Below are 19,986 nucleotides of genomic sequence, written 5' to 3' on the forward strand. Positions count from 1 at the left end.
TATTGGAAAATGATTAGCAAAAAAAATTACAAAATAAAATAAGTTTTTATTATTTAAACGTGAACGTGTAATATATCTGTGTGCACATACACAAATTTAATTGAAATAAAAGATACCTACACATGTTGTACATTAGTTTGTGAATGTATGTATGTATATATAAGTAGATTTAAAAAAAATATAATAATAAGTTTTACAATATTATTATGGTATTTTGAAACAGTGAAAGAAAATGGAAATATTGAAAATTGCCAATTTTTTCTTCAAATTATTTAAAAAGAAATAAAATCGAAATTATTGTAAGTGATTTTAAGAAAAGAAATTAAAATTTCTTAAAATTATTTGTGTAAATTAATATTTTCTTATTAAAGGGAATTATAAAATTTTAATATAATAGTGTTCAATAAAATATATTCATTTAATATTTATGTATAGAATAAACATTATAAAATTGATAAAAAAAAGTATTGAAGAGTAAAAAAAGCTGCAAAAATGGTTGTTCCAGCAATGATGGACACTCTGCCAAGAGTTCCAGACGCACATGGGGATACAGTAGACGAGAAACTCTTTTCGGATTTATATATAAGAACCAGTTGGGTTGACGCAAATATTGCACTTGATCAGATAGACAAGGTGGGTGGTCTCTGAAATATACCAATAAAAAAAATGTGTATATACAATACCTATGTATGTATATATACATACATCAAGGCATATAATAGTAGGAAGAAAAAGAAAAATTATAAATAAAACACTGAAAAAAAAGAAAAAAATTTAAAATTTAAATTTTATTTTAAACAAAAATTTTTCTTATTCTTTTTGTCACGTTTTTCTTTGAAATTTATGTACTTTTAATTTTTTTGTTCTTTCAATATTATGTACTTAAAAATATAATGTGCGTATTAAGAAAGATATATACATACATATATTATATATGCATATACGTAAATTCCGTTTGCATATACATATCTATATACTCCAAAAAAATATATACATGTATATATGTGCAAGCATAGTTACTAACAACAATTAAATAATTAAGATACACACTGAATTTGTTGAATGGAATGTGAGATCTCTTGATATTCACTTTTCATTAATTTGAGAACAAAAAATACTTATGTATGTATGTATAACGAAAATTTCAGTTAGTTTTAATTTTTTTTTTATGTATATATGTACATATGTATGTAAGTAGGTGAACAGGAAAATTTTAGCAATCCAAAAAAATGTTGTATAAAAATAATTTTGTGGTTTAATGGCAATAATGCGAATTTTAGATAAAAATGCGTGAAAAATACCATCTTTATTTGAACCTACATATATAATAATTTATAAATTTAGAAAAATTAACAAAAGTAGGTATGGTGTGTACCCACACTTTTTTAATTTTTGGAAAATTTGATAATTTTTCAATGCGGAACGCAATAACATATCAAACAAAACATAAATATTATAAATTGTCAAATTTTTGATTTTCAAGGGTATAAATTTTGCATTTCTATAACAAAATTTTGTACATACAGTTTACCTCGGATAATTTCACCACGCTTCTTTAATTTTCACCTTTTATTGAACAAATAAGTGAAACAAATATCTATCACTATTAATATCAACATATCTTTCATCGTTTAACTGCATTCTCTTTAACTGAAAAACTTATTTTTTGAAATTTTTACAAAAATACATATGTATATGAAAAATTTCTATCTTCAGTGATTTGACAAAAAAATTATTGATTTACGTGATTATGTATATTGTTATATTAAACGGGCTTTTATAATTGTTTAAGTGGTTTTAGGTGGCTTAATCACTTAATTGAATTAAAATTATGCATTTATCTCGGCGCAATTAACCGTTCTTAGTGATATTTCTAAAAATTTAATTAGAATTAAGTAATTGATATTTCTAAAAATTATTAGAAATGTTTAGGTACATATTTATAATATTGTAACTAAATTTATTATTGTGGTTACTAAACTAGTTACTATTTTCCTAGTAACTATAGTTTAGTACATATTACATACGTAATATCCAGACAGGCTAGTCACCTTGTTAACTATGACGCTATGAAACTAGAGCATCCTGAACTAGCCCTATGCTCCTCCCAGGACTGAAAAAGAAGAAAAAGAAAATAAAATATACATAATATGTGTTTTGAAGAGAATTAATCGAATTTACTTCTTTTAAAAATACTCGTATGTGAGCAGAGAGTAAATTTCATATTATGTGATATTTTTAATATTTGTCAATTTCTTTTTTTCTCAAGAACCAACAGTTTTGTGAGTAAGTAAGACATAAGTGTTTCTAAGCAAATATTGATATAGTCGAAACTGTGTTTAAAATTTAGTATGTACTTCAATTACTTGAGAAAAATTTTTTATGTATACGTAACAAGAACTTATTTGCGACATTTTCCTAATAAAACACAATTGTGACCATATGTAGCGAAATTTGTAGTTATGAAAATCTCTATTGTTCACTCTTGTATTATTCAACTTCGAAATAACTTAAAGTTTCAAAGAAATAGAGTGCTCAGAATTTATGCTTGAGATAACGTTTAAGTTATAGAGACACCTAGTTTTTGTGCTAGAAGAAAACATTTTTTTTTTGATTTTTTATGTTACCCATTGTTCTTGATTTATAAACAATTTGTCAAAAAAAAAACAATTTTAATTTCAAATTTAAATTTGAAATTAATTGTTTTTTATTGTATAATGAATTATTGTACAATAATTGTATACAGAAAATTACGAAATGTCATATATAAGTAAATTTAATTAAACATGTAATTTCAATTTAAATTTTGTTTTTGTTTTTATAAATTTTGTATAAAAAATTATTTACACTTCCAATGATGCTCAGATTAAAAAATTACTAAGAATTATCTCTACAGACCGGTATGTAGCTAATAAAGACCACAAAAGTATATATAATATGTACATATACATATGTATGTCTCATTTTTTTAAAATAAACATTAAAAAAATGAATTATTATTTAAAGTGAATAATTTTTTTTTTAATTCGCTAATTTTATCTGAATATAAAAATTGATTGAAGACAATTTTTATAGACATCAGAGAAGTACAAAAAATTAAATCGAAAATCGAATAAAGAAATCCGAAAAAATTTATGTACATATCTCCCTTTTAAAATTGATTTTAATAAATAGTTTAATTTTGATAAACTCTTTCAAAAATTAAGGAACAATTATGTATGTTTTTATTAGACACTTTACGATATCAAGCTCTTTCAAAAAAGAAAATGGATGCGTCATTTCCATGGCACTTTATATTTGCGAAAATGCACTCTGCATATATATGAATAGAAAAAATTGTTACTAATTTTATTAATTGTGTAGTTTAATCAAAAATATAAATTTTTTAAATCTCACTAACATTTTCTAAAGTTTAATTTGTACTACTTTTATATCCGAAAAGCATATGCATATATGTATACCTATCAGAGTTTTCAGACAGATATACATATGCTTTTTTCTAACCCTATCCTGTTCGCTGTCAATAATTTTAGCTATTTTCAAATTGCTATTGTCTTTTTAGTGTCACAATACGATGCTTCAGCAGAGAATATACTGAAAAAAAACGGCTATAAACCAACGGCTGTATATATGTAAAATGACTATAAACCAAACGCGCTATAATTTTTCAAAAATATGGATAAAATAGAACTAAAAGTGATATAGTTCATAAAATTTTGGAAATAATCTAATTTTGATATATAAATGTTATAATAAAGGTATTATAATAGCTGTTTTCTTTATGTAGCTGAATAAAAATTTTTTTGATGAACACAAGTTTATCGGTATTCAAATAAAAACATTAGCAAATGAGAACACATTTATTTGTTATGAGCCATGGGAATTTTGCTAAACTTGTTGTAATATACCAATACGTACATACATACATATATGTAAACATTTGCAATAAGATAGTTTTCACAGGTTCCTCTAAATATTCTAAATAGTAAATATACATATGTGTATGTACGTATACATATGTCATAAATTTATATCATAATATTTAAAAATGTAAATGAAGTACAGCTACCAGGTAAATATTAATTATCTCAAAAAGGCAATTATAAATATTGCAAAGAGCTACACATATATTACTTTTTACACTGAAAGATATGAATATCATAAAAATATATGTACATAAGTATATTATGTAATTTAATTAATATTAAAATATAAAATAAAGTGTACGCTTTCAGATACACTTTTATATTTCAAAACGACATTAATGTAGCCCATTCAGAAATATTTTTTATTCTAACAAGATAATTTATTTTCATAAACGACTCAATATTATAACTAATTTGAAAATATTATATTTCTAAAATTTTATTTGACTTGTATTCAATATAAAAATAAAGTGGTAGCAAATACATTTAATTCAAAATTATTTATAAAGTGTGGTTGTCGTGATATCGGATATAATTTTTGTCTGTTCTGATTATAAAAAATATCTCAGATAAAATTTTCTAATTAAATTCTCAGTGATGTTTTTGCACAATTTTACGATTGTATAACATTTTTCCTAACTAGGATGTCATATTTTTACTTATAAAGATATGTTTTTTTTTGTATTTCATCTCTGTGTAAAATGCAATTGCAGTACTTATTGTAAAGTGCAATCTAATGATGTCCCAAACGCAAATATTGTTTTTCGGATTTAGCTTTATTATGAAAATGATAGTTTCAATAAAGCAAACCTCTTTTCGTCATTTTGGTAGTTATTTTAATTACATGGAATTTTCACTGCTTGTCGTATTTTATGCAAAGAACACAATTGAATGCTTATATTTGATAGGTCGCTATACACTAGCCCATATATCATTATGTACATACATTTTAACGCAATATTTATAATATATATATGATAATGTACAATGTAGTAATGTTAAAAGAATGCAAAGAAACGGAAATTAACTCTTACACAATGCAAAATAAAAACCGGGTTAAAATTTAAAACATAAAAGTGTCAAAATCAAATTTGTATGAAAGTGAGACCAAAGAAAATTCAAAAATTTTGTCGCTTTGGAAATTCTTTTACATACAAAATTTGCACAGTTATAGAAATTGGTATGAATTTCTGTAAAAAATCATCTTTAATTAAATAATTTTATAAAAGTTTTATAATTATTAAATGTTTCTTATTTCTCTTGCTAAAATCTGAGAAGCTTTAAAATTATAAAATTTTTAAAACTTCTCAGAATTAAAAAAGAAATAATAATAATTTTGTTGGAGTTTATGATTTTCCCATAAGCTTGTTTGGTGTAATCGGCTGCTGTATAAACGCCTCTATTTTTACTGAGTGCAAGCTCTCTTTGGCGTTGTCAGTATTCATACCTTAATTTTTATTACGCTTGATCAAAAAAATATCGACACAATATTATTGATATATATGTATGTATGTATGTATATATAGATTATAGGAATATAAGCACGGAAACTAAACTAAATAAAAATTTCACTATACATTTATACATATGCATATACATATATGTATGATGTATTTGTATGTACATCTTGTTTATGTTGACGGAGATAAAGAAAAAGATAGTACCTATGTATGTATTATAAAAACAAAAAAATTAAAAACAGAAGACCACCCAAATCGACGAGATTTCAATTTTATTATTATTTTTTTTCTGCTTTTTCCTTTTCTTTATTGTTGTCATTATTTTAAACAGTTCATTGCAATATGTAATCTATAATGTTGTGTTTATGTACATACATATGTAGATATTTTTTATGTAACTCATAAGATCGTTTTATGTTTTAACTCGCGACTTGCGGTTTTAATTTTCTTTTGTTACTTACATACGTTATGCTATTCACTTCTCTTAGTATAGAAAAGAAAGAAAAAACAAGAACGCGTTAAAAACAGGCGTACTATGTTTGTATAAGTATATTCCATTATGAATGAAAATTTTATATTAAAAAATTGAATATTTTATTATCTACGAATGTTTAATATTTTTAGCACTTTTCAAAAAAAATTTTTTAAAAATATTGCTTATTAGTTTCAGTCTGTCCGTCTGTCCGTGTGTCTATTTACAAAACTTCTACACCCTTGAAGATAGAAGCATAAAATTTCAAAAATAATGTACATAGATCTTTACTAGAAACTAATTTTCGTAGAATATAATTTTTACCTATCTCCTTCCCTCTAAAAGTTATACCCCCTTAAAACCCTAAAAATGCCATTTTTCAACTGTTTACTGTAGTTGAACCATATATGTACATTTTTCAAATTTTACAAACGCAGAAAAGCAGTGGGATGCTTCTTATATCACGGCCTAATATACTTGAACTTTAAAAAAACAAAATGGCAGTTAAAATTTACTGTTACATAAAATCCGTTTTTTCCAAATTTTTGACGTTGTCTTTCTTCTAGATCCCAGGGTGTAGGAGCCTGAAATTTTAGTAGCTTTTAGGCACTAATAAATAGTTCATTTCGTTAGAAGAAAATTTTTTTCCTCCCCCACCCCCTCTCAAGTTATAGCCTCTTGAAATTTGTAAAATTTGACCATTTGGACCCCTATATTAGCAAAATCGCAAGCTTTTTAAAATTTCTGGAAACGCAGAAAGGTGACGTTAAATTCTATGACATTAAAAAATATAATTATCTTTCTTAACTCATGTAACTCACCCATAAAGTCGAGCATTATGTAACACAAATCGTTCACCCTAAATATGTATATGCAATCCTAGAAATAGTTTCGTGTATGAATGTATGTAAGCATAGACTATATGTAAAAGCAGTTTAAATTTTCACTTGTTGAAGGGAAAAGTGCTACAATACAAACAATTGGTTTGACCCAACTTTGAACTATTATTATGTAGTCTCATAACTTTATTATTAACTTTTGACAACTATTAGTCTCATACGTACACTAATTTTTTAATCAATTCTAATAAAAAACTGAAATTTAAACATGATCACCTTTTTTTCAACCAAAGATTTTCTTAATTTTTTCATCGAGTAGAAGTTTTCTAGAATCCTCATAAAAAAGTCAATTTCGTTTAATATCGCTCACTAATAATCACTTAGTAAAATTAAGTCCAAAAAGTTACAAAATTAAAATTTGACAAAAAAGTTTCAAACGATAAAAAAAATCCACAGGGATTATTAGTGGCTACTTTTTGAAATTCGCAATTTGTTTTTGCAAATTATTTAATGTGAGCACATATTCTTTGAAATTTATACCTTTGAATATGATTTAAATGTATTTTTTCAGATTTTGTATTAGTTTACACGTTTGTTTTTTAAAAAGGCTGCCATCCATTTTCAAAGTAATTACGAACAATAATTTTATAAAAAAATGCAGTAGTTTCGATAGATCCTAAGAGAACTAAGTGGGGCAAGATTACATATCCTCCAAGCCACCGCAGTCATTCGTGACTTATTGTAGCTTCCTCACTCTCCTTCCTATAATAACCTCGTTGCCAGTATAAAAGCACAGATATCCCCACGGGAATAGGACAGCACTTCCTGAACGTTCAGGAAACCTTGCCAATACTGGGCAGCCGGTAAGATTAAAGAAACTACAAAAAAAACAAGTAACTTATTCTCAAATTAACATTGTTGAAGAAATGTCTAATTCTAGATCTAGTAGGAAATATGCATTACTAAGTATTGAAAAAAATTGAGAATATGAAAAAATAAAAAAAGAAATACCGGTAATAAAAGCAATATATGTATGTAAGTGTGACTTGAATTTTTGAAGTGAATTTTAAAAAACAAAGACACTTAACGTATCCATCGCTTATTTTGACAAGCTCCTTAAAGTCACAAATTCTTAGACATTTTTTCATGTTAGATAAAGCGGACTCGATTATGAGAATAAAAGATGAGAATAAAAGATTTAAGCAGAAGATTTGTAAAAAAACAAAGAATTATGTGTCGCCTTACGTTTGAACCGAGTTTATTCTAAATATTTGTTTATCAAAGGTAAAGTCAAAATTCTTTGGAAATATTATTATTATAAATGTTTATTTAGCCTAAGAGGTAGAAAATAGAAAATATAAAAAAATACAGTCTAATGTCTTGACTCATTATATGTATTATAGGCGTAAGATTATACAAGGACTTTTAATTGTTTTTTAAAATGATTATTTCGTTTTTCTTAAAATTAATATTTTTTGAAATGTTGCATTAATTATTTTAGTTCTACGAATAGCAAAAGAACCGTCATTTCAATAAATGCAAAATCGAATACAAATTATTATGCCTTTTAGAATAATGACTATTACTTTTAATTCCCTCACGGATAGTTCTAGTAGTGGAACTAAAACGTCATTTTTAAAATATTTGTGTACGCACATAAATTTTTTTCGGAGCGGTACGTAAAGGACTCGAAAACTTAAATCGTTTTTCAAAGTAGCATATAAACTACTATGTTAATCTATTCTACAAATCTACTAATTTTCAAAATAGAGCATAGGGTAAAAGTATTTTCGAAGTTTTATTATATCATTAAGCTATTCGCATAATCTTATTATCTTATTAAGTTATTTAACTATATTAAATAAACTCAGTTTTGAATTTAATTATTAATTTTAATTAAAGTATTTACTTTAAATTTGTGTAATAACACTTTTGATATAGCGCTAAATATGAATATGTTCTGTAATAATTATTTTATACAAATATATTAAGTATAGGATTTAAATAAGTAATCTTAATATTCTAAAGGTTTGAATTTTATTTTAAAATCTAGCATAATATATATCAAATTATTAATGTCATTAGGCGTTAAAATGAGATCAAACGAATTTGGAAATACTGCTTATTTTATAGAATTTCAAAAATTTGAATTTAACTGGAATAAGAACAACTTTAAGTTGAATTAATTAAACAATTCAACTCCTCTCATTTTCCAATGTACCGGTTCTGTTTAAACGAAATATTTTTTCCTTTATTTTTCATTTGAGATATGAAATAAATATATAAGTCCGTATATGTACATCTATTAACGTATACACTTTCTATAAACAAACACTTTTGAAATCTTAAAAATAAAACTAATCAATGAGATCAAAGCAAACAATTTTTTGTTAATGAATGATACCAACATAATAGTAACGTTTTCGTTACCTTTTCACACTAATTGCGATCAAAAGATGAAATAAAATGAAATTTAATACTCCAAATATCACTCTGTATTGTCATTAAATCCTACTCGATTATACTAGTCAATTTCACAAAATTGAAATTCGCTATAATAATTATTATACAAATGTGAGTGTGTATATAATGACATTCTCAGTAAGAAAATATAAATTGTGTTATGAATCTATCCTTTTTTTAGTTACCTTACCTTCTTTTTTAACTTATAAAATCTATAAAAATGATATACATATGTATATTCTTCATTAAAAATATATGTGTATGTATGTACTTATGTTTAAAATTATAAATTATAAATTTTTAATTTAGTTGTTTATATTTTCTTTTTTGTTATTTTCTTTTGTTGCATCGCAGCATCATGTTATTTTCGGTTCTTTTATTATCACATTTTTTCTTTTTTTTCTTTAAATTAAGACATCAACAAAACAGTATACGAACGAGCATCAAAACATAATCATGTAAAAGGTATACGTTAAAAAGTACCTACATAATATTTATCTTCTTATTAATGTATTTGTATTGAGACATTATAAAGAACAGTGCCCGTTAGTTTGGACATTGAGAGAAAAAAAATAGAGAAAGAGAAAAATTTTACATGAAAAATACCTTTTTTTAAATGAAAAGCCGAGCCTACGCAATTTTAATTTTAAATAACTCAAAAAATAATTATTGCTTTTTTTCTTACTTTTAATTGCATAAAAAACCTTAAAATTAAAAAATAATTTTCTCACAAAAACTATGAAAACGGAACTTGTGAATAAATTTTCAGTGTTTTCGGAAACTTAGATTGACATGACATGGAAAGGAGAAATTTGATGAGAAATATGAAAATAAAAATTAATGTCCAGGCCTTGATTTTTATTATTCTAAGATTGTAACATAAACCCAAATAAATACGTTAGCTTTAATGAATAGTTTACATTTTATAATTAAAATTAAATAAAATGCATGTAGATATGTTGCAACATTAATTTATTAAATCAAGGAGTAAATTTTTTGAATTTTTGAAAATTTAATAAAATATAATGTGCGTGAAATTCAAATCAGTTTACGGTGTAAAAATTGACTCATAATTGAAAAAGTGTTCATTTTAATCATCATAACCTTAAAGTATGCAATCATTATTTTAACTACACACATACACGATAATATTATTGAATAACATGCATACTTAGTTTTGCATTTGTATTTTCATTTGTTCATGAGAAATGTGGTATGATACAAACTGTAAGTTCGATCGAAATTCATTTAATATAGAGAATCTTAAGATTTTCTTTTAATTTAAAGTTTTCTCTTTATCTAACTTAGTATATTACTGCATTAATTCTACCTCGATCGTGACGAATATTTTTATATACATTGTAGTTTTTGTACAAATTTTCACAATATGATTATATTCTAGTGGATTCTCGAATGTTAAATGCGGGTTATTTTAAAAGAACAATGTGATGATAGTATAGAAGTGCATTCGAGTTTATTTGTACTTACACATAAATACTTTATGAACTGATATTTTCCTTAATATATATTATGTATAAAAAAGAATATAAATGTATATGTAGATAGTGTTTATATTTACTTAACGTGGATCGGATATTCTGGAATTTTAGGTTATAGAAAGAAAAGAAAAGCAAAAATAAAAATTTAAAGAAAAATTTTTTAATGTGTATGGTTAAGTCTGAGTTCATTCAATACAACATCAGCGGCTCGAATTTTTTGTTTTTTAAAATTTTGATTTCCTTTTTGTTTTTTGTTTCTTTTTTGACTGTAAGTAAGGTATACCTACAGACATTGGAAAAACAAATGGATTTGCGTAATTTTTTTATTATAGGTAGTAGTTTTTTGATTTTCGTTTTTGTTTTTCAATGTTTTTTTGTTTTCTGAAACTAGAGACTCTAGCATAAACCAGTGTGTTCGACAAAATATGTACCTTGAAATTTAATTTCTTTTATTTTGTCGTTTTTTTTTAATATTTGTGTTTGGTGGTCTTAATAATTTTTATTTCTGTAATAAAGAAAATTAAGCAATTTGAATTGTTTCCAAGCAACATTTTAATTTTGTTTTATTTCCATATTTGTGTTATTTTTTTGTAAGAACTCTCTGGGTCATTTCTTGTTATATTTTTATTATCTTAATTTTTTTATATTTTATTTTAGGAACTGATAATCGAAGTTAATGTTGACGTAGAAGTGAGTTTTATTTTGATATTTTGTGCTATATTATACGCGCAAAAGGACAAAATTAGGCTTTGATTGTAGTCATATATTTGTATGATTTTAAATGTATGTAGTTATTTATATATTATGTAAATATTTATGAGTTTATATATACAAATAAATAATTTATTAACTTAGGTTTAAGTGAGTTCACAGAAGAATATGTCTTTTCTTTTGACTTAGTTATATTTATATAATAAGTTCCAGGTATTAAAGAATTGTAAATTTTAAAAAATGAGAGAAAAGAATACCGCTAGTTATATTCACAAATTTAATTAAACCTATTATTATTTGTTAAGCAAAAAAATTGCATAAAACTAGAGAAACGTCAAATTTCCAAAGATATTGATTTGGTACTTAGTAGAGGCACTTTTGGTACTTTTGCGTTTGTGTATGTACATATAAGGTCTGTCTGGGATAAAACTTGAAACAACTTTAAGAAGAGAAACAATGACGAAATTTCTCTCAAAAAGAAAAAAAATTCTCACTTTCAAAAAAAAAACCAGACTGACAGAAAACTTGAAAAAACTTTTAAAAACTTTATAAACAGATGATAAACGTCAAATTTCAAAGTATTTATCAAACACAAATATTTTTTGGTTATACCAAAAACAAAAATGTTGATTTTGGATTATAAAAGTGTGAAACTTAGAAAAAATCATTTTGTTTGTTTTATTTTTAATTGGAAAGTTTTGAAAAAAAAGTTATTGTTGATGAAAAAAATTTTTTTCAAAAATTAAACCAAGAAAAACATACGTTTCGACAGCTGTAAGATTTGAAAATTTTTTAAAATACTAAATTTTACTTAAAAAAATTTGAAAAAACATTTGACATTGAGAAAATTAGAATGTCACCATTTTCTCTTATTTAAGTTCAAAAACTTTTATCCCAGACGCTTTGCATGCAAAAACTTAATAAGGTTTTTAAAATTTTTTAAAAACTTTCTTATACCAGACAACCCTAAGTATATAAAAAGAAAATTTTTTTTTTTTTGGAGACTAAACGCTAAAATTTCAATAACAGATGTGTGACGTTATCAAAATAAACGAGTCAAAGCAGAAAATTTAAAAAATTTTTAATGTAACTGTAGTTTGGTTTTTAGTTTTACAGAGGTATGAAGACATTACCGGCAGTTTGCTATCCAGTTTGCTCACATTCGATATCTTGATCATCATAGAAACGTACATCTATGCGAATATATTACATAGGTTACAGTATTGCCTTAGATGAAAAATATTTTTCATTAAATAACCGCATTATAACCGAATCATAGGCCTTTACCTTATAGGTTTGCATGTGCACAACTATTAACTATAAATGAGCATTTTCACAACCGGCCTAAACTTTCTGTCATAATTTCCAATGACTTGAAAAAAATACTCAATCAATCCAAGGCAATGTCATTGAAAAATTTTTAATCCAAATATGTTTTTTTAATTATGTGTTAACAATTACATTAATAATAAAGACACTTTTAGTGCTTTTTATATTAAAAATAGAAATAGAAATAGCATGAAAGTTAAAAATTAAAAATTCCGCAAGCAAACGAACATTTATAATTAAGGTTTTAAATTCAATTTAAAATTAAGGTTGTTTTAAAAATAAGTTATGTGAGCTTTTTTTTTAGAACCTATCTACATGAATACTTTTTAAAATTATTTTTACTCAAAAAGAAATTTTATTTTCTATAAAAAAACTTGCTTTAATTTATTTTAATTCAAAATAGTATAAGAAAAATTTTTCTTGCATATTCAAAAATTCAAACATTGTGGTTTGAATTATTTAAAGTGCTTATTAAAGTTCAAAACTTTTAAATATGTACATGTATATGTAGGTGCAAAAATATTAGTATTTTATGGTACTTATTGGTTGAGAAATTATTTTTATCTCATATAAGTGATCTTGTGAATTCACAAGTCAATTATTGTTAAAATGTTTATAGATGCTATTAATTTAGCTGTTGGTACTTAGCACAAGATTTGAAATAATATCTGTTCAAATGATTTAAAAGAGAATTGTTTAAATTTAAATTTTAAATTAAATGCGAACTAAAACAAATATTTTTTTTTAATTTGAATACATTTTTCAGCAAAAGTTGTACAATTTAACAAAGTATTATCGTATTATCGGTCTTATTTTTATTCTATTGATGAAAAAAAATCTTTTCATTTTGTAGAAAACGCCCAATCTTATATTTGATGTCTTAATTCTATCAATACAATATTCTCACCAAAATTTTTCGAGATCTTAATCAATAAATTCCGTTTTATATTTATAATGTTGTTCTTAAATACCGCAGTTGGGTTGGGTTTTCTTTGACTTTATCGAAAATTATAAAAATAATAAAGAATTGTTTTTTTTTTTATTTAAAATTATTTATAGATACGGTGTATAATTGCAACCATGTCTAATTATTGTATTTAAAAATGAGTTTAAGTTAGAAAAAAGGGAAAGAAGAAAAAGAAAAAGCAAAAGTAAAATTTTATAACAATAGAAAAAATGTACAATTTAAAAGACCCCATTTTTATTTCAAAAATAAAAGAGAAATTTCGATTCAACTCAAGGTAATTACCTAATATCCTTAACCAAAAATATGATTTAACTTTACCTATTATAATATTTATATATACAATATGTATGTATGTGTAATGATATATATTAATATAATAATAATGTGAAGCATTCAATCAGAGAAATTGATGAAGACGTTACATTGATCATTGATAAATGTAATAATAACCATCCCTAATGATAATCAACATGAAAATGTTGAGTAGGGTAAAAATATCGGCAAAGAACAAATAAAAAAAATTTTTTTTATTTTTATTATTTTTAATTTTTTCCTCTTTCACATTTTGTTTTAAAATGTAATAAAAAAAAAGAGAAACCGAAAAATAATTTATTAATACATTACATACTTAATAGCTTCAGAATTTGAGAAGTTGTCTGAAAAAATCCGATTATTATCCTATACGGAAATTGCAAATGGGTATGTGGTATAAGCAATATCATTTTGAAAAAAAATCAGAATATACATACATACAAATATAGATTTATACAGGGTGCTTTGCATAAGGTGCGGAACAATTTCAGCGAAGATTCTTTAATCAAATTCTAACAAAACAGAACATAGATCTAATTAAATAAATACGAATAAATAATTACCTGTTAAACGGATGACTGATGGTTATACACTGTTTTGAACTATTCTGATGCTACTAGTATTTGTTTTTATAAAAAATAAGTCTACACCGTTTTTTTTAACTTCCATATTTGCATGCTCTATCCCTTTCGCACATATAACATTTTCGTAGAAAATTTATTAAGTATGATTTTCTGGAATTATTTGCAAGTCTTATGCGAAACATGCTGCCTACGCACATGCGTGCTAATGTAAAAGGAATTTTGATCATGAACATTATATCCCTTGTACTATAGCTCATATGTACGTATAATATATATACGAACCTAGCATGTGCATGGGTTGTACTTTAAAAAAATTTCTTTTGAAAGTTAGAAAAATGTATCCTCCTTCATTCGTGTTCTTTAGAAAGGAAAAAAGTTCTTAAAAAATTCAGGTATATACACTCAAAATATGTACATTATATACGTATGTATGTATGCATATTTGTAAAATATTCGTATGATAAACCATGTTTCTGAAATTCTCAAGTATGTAACATTATACGCTGCTTCCTCAATTGCAGCATAGCTATTTCATTTAAAAATGCATATGTATATAGCGTCACGTTGTATTCATATAGCATAAATTTTAAAGTAGCTTCTTAAATTGAAATGTATTGTAGTTGAAAATCATCAAAAGCAAAAAAGGGTTGTTTGTGATTTTCCAAATAAATAAATTTAAATATGGTAAGAATTTGTAATTTTTTCTTTCTTGCTTAAAAGTTTCCCGTTTAAGTCTTTTATATTTTGTTTTTCTTACATTTTTTGGGAGTGATGGTATTAAGTTGGAACTTCTTTTTATTACTTTCTCTTTAATAAAAACTCAAATTGGCTCTAAAATACTTAAAAAGTGAAATTTTATCAAATACATGCAATGAGAAATGAACAAGAGGCAAAGTTTTTTTCTTACAACTTCTAAATTTTCAATGTAATTACAGAGGCATTAATGATTGATTTGATCCACTTTATGAAGATTAGTCACTAGAATTACGCAAAATATTAGTATCATAGGCGTCAAGAGAAATCAATAAAAATTACAAGCGTTACATTTTAAAACTCAATGTACTAAACGAATATTTCCGAATCAATTTCGATTTTACATTGGTTTTAATTTTTTAATAAGTAAGTTAAGCTATAATCAAGTAACAAAGAATGTTGTTTTATTAAAAATACCTGGCCACTTATCGACTAAAGTACTTTCTGTGTACAAATAAAGTTATTGTAGCCACTATATCTATTTCAACTGTATAAAAATTTTAAGGTTTTTGAAAAATATTATAATATCAAAAGGAATTCCCGTCAAATATGAGTGTGGGTAAGTGTTTTTTAGTTTAAATTACATTTTTATTTTGAAAGATTTTTTTTAAATTCATCTTGAGAATTGATTTATTATTTATCCTTACGTATACAATCAAACTGCTTAAAATAAAATTTTTTAATTTGTTGAAACGGATATGTTTATATAATAAATTTCTGGATTATCAAAGTGATGTGTTCTGGATCAGTTTTTAGCATTCACCGAAGTACATTAAATGTTTTTCAAACTGATACGTTTATTATCAGTTTCTCTACTACATATTATATTTGCGGTGCGGTTATTAAACAATGCTAATATTATTAAATGAAAAATCAGTATTTAACTTGGCATTATTCATATTTTTAGGCAAGTTTTATGATATAGTCCATACAAGAAATATAAATGAAATTGAAATATACTCAATTCAATGTTCGATGAACAGGCCAAATAACTGCACCCTTCCTTACTTATTGTATATAAATTACACACATTTATACAATAAATACATACATACATACATGAATACATAAATATGTACAAACAAAATATGTCTGTATGTATGTTTTCTAAAAATAAGACTTTTTAATAAAAAAAAGTTAAAGTAAAATTCTAAAAATGAAGATCTTTTGAAAACTAACTAATAAATCACTTTAAACTGACAACATTTTAATATGTAAAATTAAAATAAAATAAAAATAAAATATAATTTTTATCATTATTTTCCTTAATTTCCAAATTTATTATTTTTATATTATTTACTAGTCTTTCTTGACTACAAATTTCAAAATTAAAAAATACAAAAAGAAAAAACGAAAAATTAAGAACATCGTCCAACATAAGATATGATGCCAAACGAACGACAAAAAATCTAATTCGACCGCCCGTTAAGTGCCACACGGGTTCTGATAAAATGGATTTTTTTTTTTAAATTTAAAAGAAAAAAAAATAAAGCAAAAAAAAATTTATTGCTTTACCCTGGGCCACCAACATTGAAATAAAAATAAGAAGAAGAAAAAAAAGCGAAACAAAATAAAAACCTTTTTGATCATGGCCAATATACAAAGAAAATCTCGAAATACAAAAACAATAGCAAGTATCATACAGCGAGTATGTTTGCTTAATGTCTATATTTCTTTATTATAATATAGTTATATATCAACAAACATTACACACTATGTACTATATATGTATAACATATTTACTATGTGTATGTAAGACAAAATATTATGTTGACTGTAATAAATACCTACTGCTTAGGGTTACCAATTTGTCATCGCATGCATATGACGAATTAAAATTTACAAGTTTATGTACATTTTTTAAAAATTCATAGGATAATGTAAATAAATTTCAAGCAAAAGCTATAAAGAAAATAACTTACCTGGAAAGAAGCTTATGATTCTCCACAGTTAAATTTTTAGATAAAAAAATTGTTACTAGTTTGAGTTTTATCTGACATGCAGATGTCAGATGGAACTAAAGATGGAGACTTTTGTTTCTTTATAATTTGCTCAATAATTTTTTCTACTCCAAGTGTTTACTTAACTTCTAAAACACTATATGTTTAATAAACCACTTTCAGTTGTTGTAATAAATCTGCAATAATTTACATTGACATTTTAAAATTTATAGTTTTTATTCTCTTCCAAGTAAATTGAAATTTTTATTATCACTAAGCAATAATTAGGTGACCATTTCATTGTTGTTTTTAATAAACAATTTTAAGAAAAAAGTTGTTGTATACTTATAACGATTGCAGTCGATCAAACGTAGTTTATCCCGTAAAATAACTATGTAGCATATGTATTTCGATTTTAATATTTTAATTTAGAGCTTGTGTTCATATAGACAGCCAGAAAATAAATTTTGCATAAACTTAAGAAAAATCTTAAGGATTTGTATTAATATAAAAACTTTAATTATTGATGAAAGGAGAATTGTTATTACAGATTTTGCTTTTATAAACAGACACCTTAAATTGACATTTTGCTGATTCAAAGATTACTAACTCTAGTTAGTTCCAAATAAATTTTATTTTAGAAAAGTAAAATATTTATCGAAATCTCCAAATTGTTGAACTTTAATACACATTCATGTTGGCCTGAAGAGAAAATTTGCCTCTGACATTGATAGTCTGGAGAAAAACCAGTTTGATGTTACGGGTTAGTTTTAAAGTTCAACTTGTTATTATCATCAATTTTGGCTAAAAATAAAATGCTCTTGATTGAAAAGTTAAAACCCTTTGACTCATTGTAAGTAAAAGGCATTAAAAAATAAGAAAACTTTTGAAGAAAACTTTATCCAATTAATTATTAATTACATATGTTGTGACAACATTCGTCGAAAATAAAATTTTAGCTACAATAATATTTTGTTGCAAAATAAAACTGAAAATTATAATAAACTGTTTAAGTTGTTTATTTAAAAACTGTTAAATTTACGAATTCTGCTGCTTTATTCTGGATTATTAATAAACAATAAAATTCAAAGATTTCTTAATAGCTAGACGATAGAAAGTTGTGTTACTCGAGATGAGTTGGGTACCATAATCTATGTGTAAATTTTAGTCCAATATTTGTATAAAATTGAAAATACGAAAAAAAAATTTATCGAAATAAATTTTAAAGTTTTCGACTGTATACTCGTAAGTATTTAAATGTGTAAATAGATTTTATGCTGTGAGTAAAATGAACTTTTGCCATAACTCTTTCTTTATAAGTAGTGGCAACTCTATATTCTTTATGTATTTTTATAGTTGTTCAGTTACCTGTTTATTTAGTAAATTTCGTAGTATCTCTTACATAGTGACGAATTTTAAATCTGTGTTACTCAAGATCATTTACCAGGAGTAGCAATAATAACATTATTTTTAACCACAAAAAATAAGGAAAAGTAAAATAAAAAACTAAAACTTTTAAGAATTAACAGCAGCTGCCACTTTTACCCCTGAAATCTTCTCATTATAACTTGGGTCCTACATACCAATATTTGTGTGTACATCGTATATGTACATACATGCATATGTAAATTTTGTGTTAGTGGTGATTACTTTTGGACCAAAATAAAATTAGAAAGAAAAAGTTTTTCAATTACCTTTAATATGTCATGTTTCTTGGGATCCTTTAATTTTGCGCTTTTTCTTGTGGTTTGGTTTATGGATCTACATACTTTTTTGCTTGCATTTTTTTCTTAATGTTTTTTAATAAAGTTTTTAAAAAACAATTTTATGTAAGTGCAGTCCGCTTTTTTGGCCTTAATAATGTATTGTATTTTTTCAAATAGAAAAGAAAATTTTTAGATTTTTTTACAAATTTATTCATTACTTATTTTGTTTTTAGAAATGATAAGTTCGGCGGCCTACAAGTAATACAAACGTGCATTGTTTTCCGTTTTCTAACTAATTTGCTTTCAATATTTATATGGAATTGATAAAAAATATCATTAACCCTATGTAGTTCATCTTGAATTATCAAATTTATGAAAAAACTGAAAATAATTTATTTTTTTTTTTTAATTTTGCGAAATATAAATATTATTTTGCCTCTAAATGAAAAGGAAATAAAATAAAAAAAAGTAGCTCTGTACATAAAGTGCATGTGCACTTAAAATTTTTTTAAGGTTCATAAATATTTTGTTTTTATATTGTAATTTTTCGCTCGAAATTTCTAGATGTTTTTCTTTCTGTTTTATTTTATATTATTCCGTGTATTGATAAAAGTATTATTAACCCTGTATTGTTCAATTTAAATTATTAAATTTAAAAAATAAAAAATAAGTGCAATTTTGCTGCATTGATAAAGAAAATAATCTCTTCATGGTATTTTCACTTATCTTTTCAAAATTTGTTACAATTAGGCCAAAATTGTCTATAAAATGTTTTCTACTGAAAAGTTAAAGACCTTTAGCTCATTGCGTATTAAATAAGTAACTTTTCAAAACTTTTGAAGGAAACTTTATTTCATTTCTGTCAATATAAAAAATTTAAAAAAAATCAATATGGAAACATTTTAAAATTCTAGTTTTCTAGTTCTATAAATGCAAAATATTTCAATGCAATTCAGTGAATTCACAACCTTTAAAGCCTTGCCGTAACACTCTTATTAGTGAAAGACAATGAAAATAAGATAAGC

General features: G+C 24.5%; 1 protein-coding gene across 1 annotated transcript in view; it reads left to right on the forward strand.

Annotated features, from left to right (window-relative positions):
• The first annotated feature begins 417 nt into the window (after positions 1 to 417).
• The window catches only part of LOC129606298 (protein patched), a 28,036-nt gene continuing 8,467 nt past the window's right edge, over positions 418 to 19,986 (forward strand). The window contains exon 1 of the mRNA XM_055516546.1: positions 418 to 633. Within this exon, the coding sequence (XP_055372521.1) occupies positions 493 to 633 (141 nt within the window). The 5' untranslated portion in view covers positions 418 to 492. The remainder of the gene's footprint in view (positions 634 to 19,986) is intronic.

This window comes from Condylostylus longicornis, unplaced genomic scaffold (assembly GCF_029603195.1).
Source record: "Condylostylus longicornis isolate FDR11 unplaced genomic scaffold, ASM2960319v2 ptg000018l, whole genome shotgun sequence".
Classification (NCBI taxonomy): Eukaryota; Metazoa; Arthropoda; class Insecta; order Diptera; family Dolichopodidae; genus Condylostylus; species Condylostylus longicornis.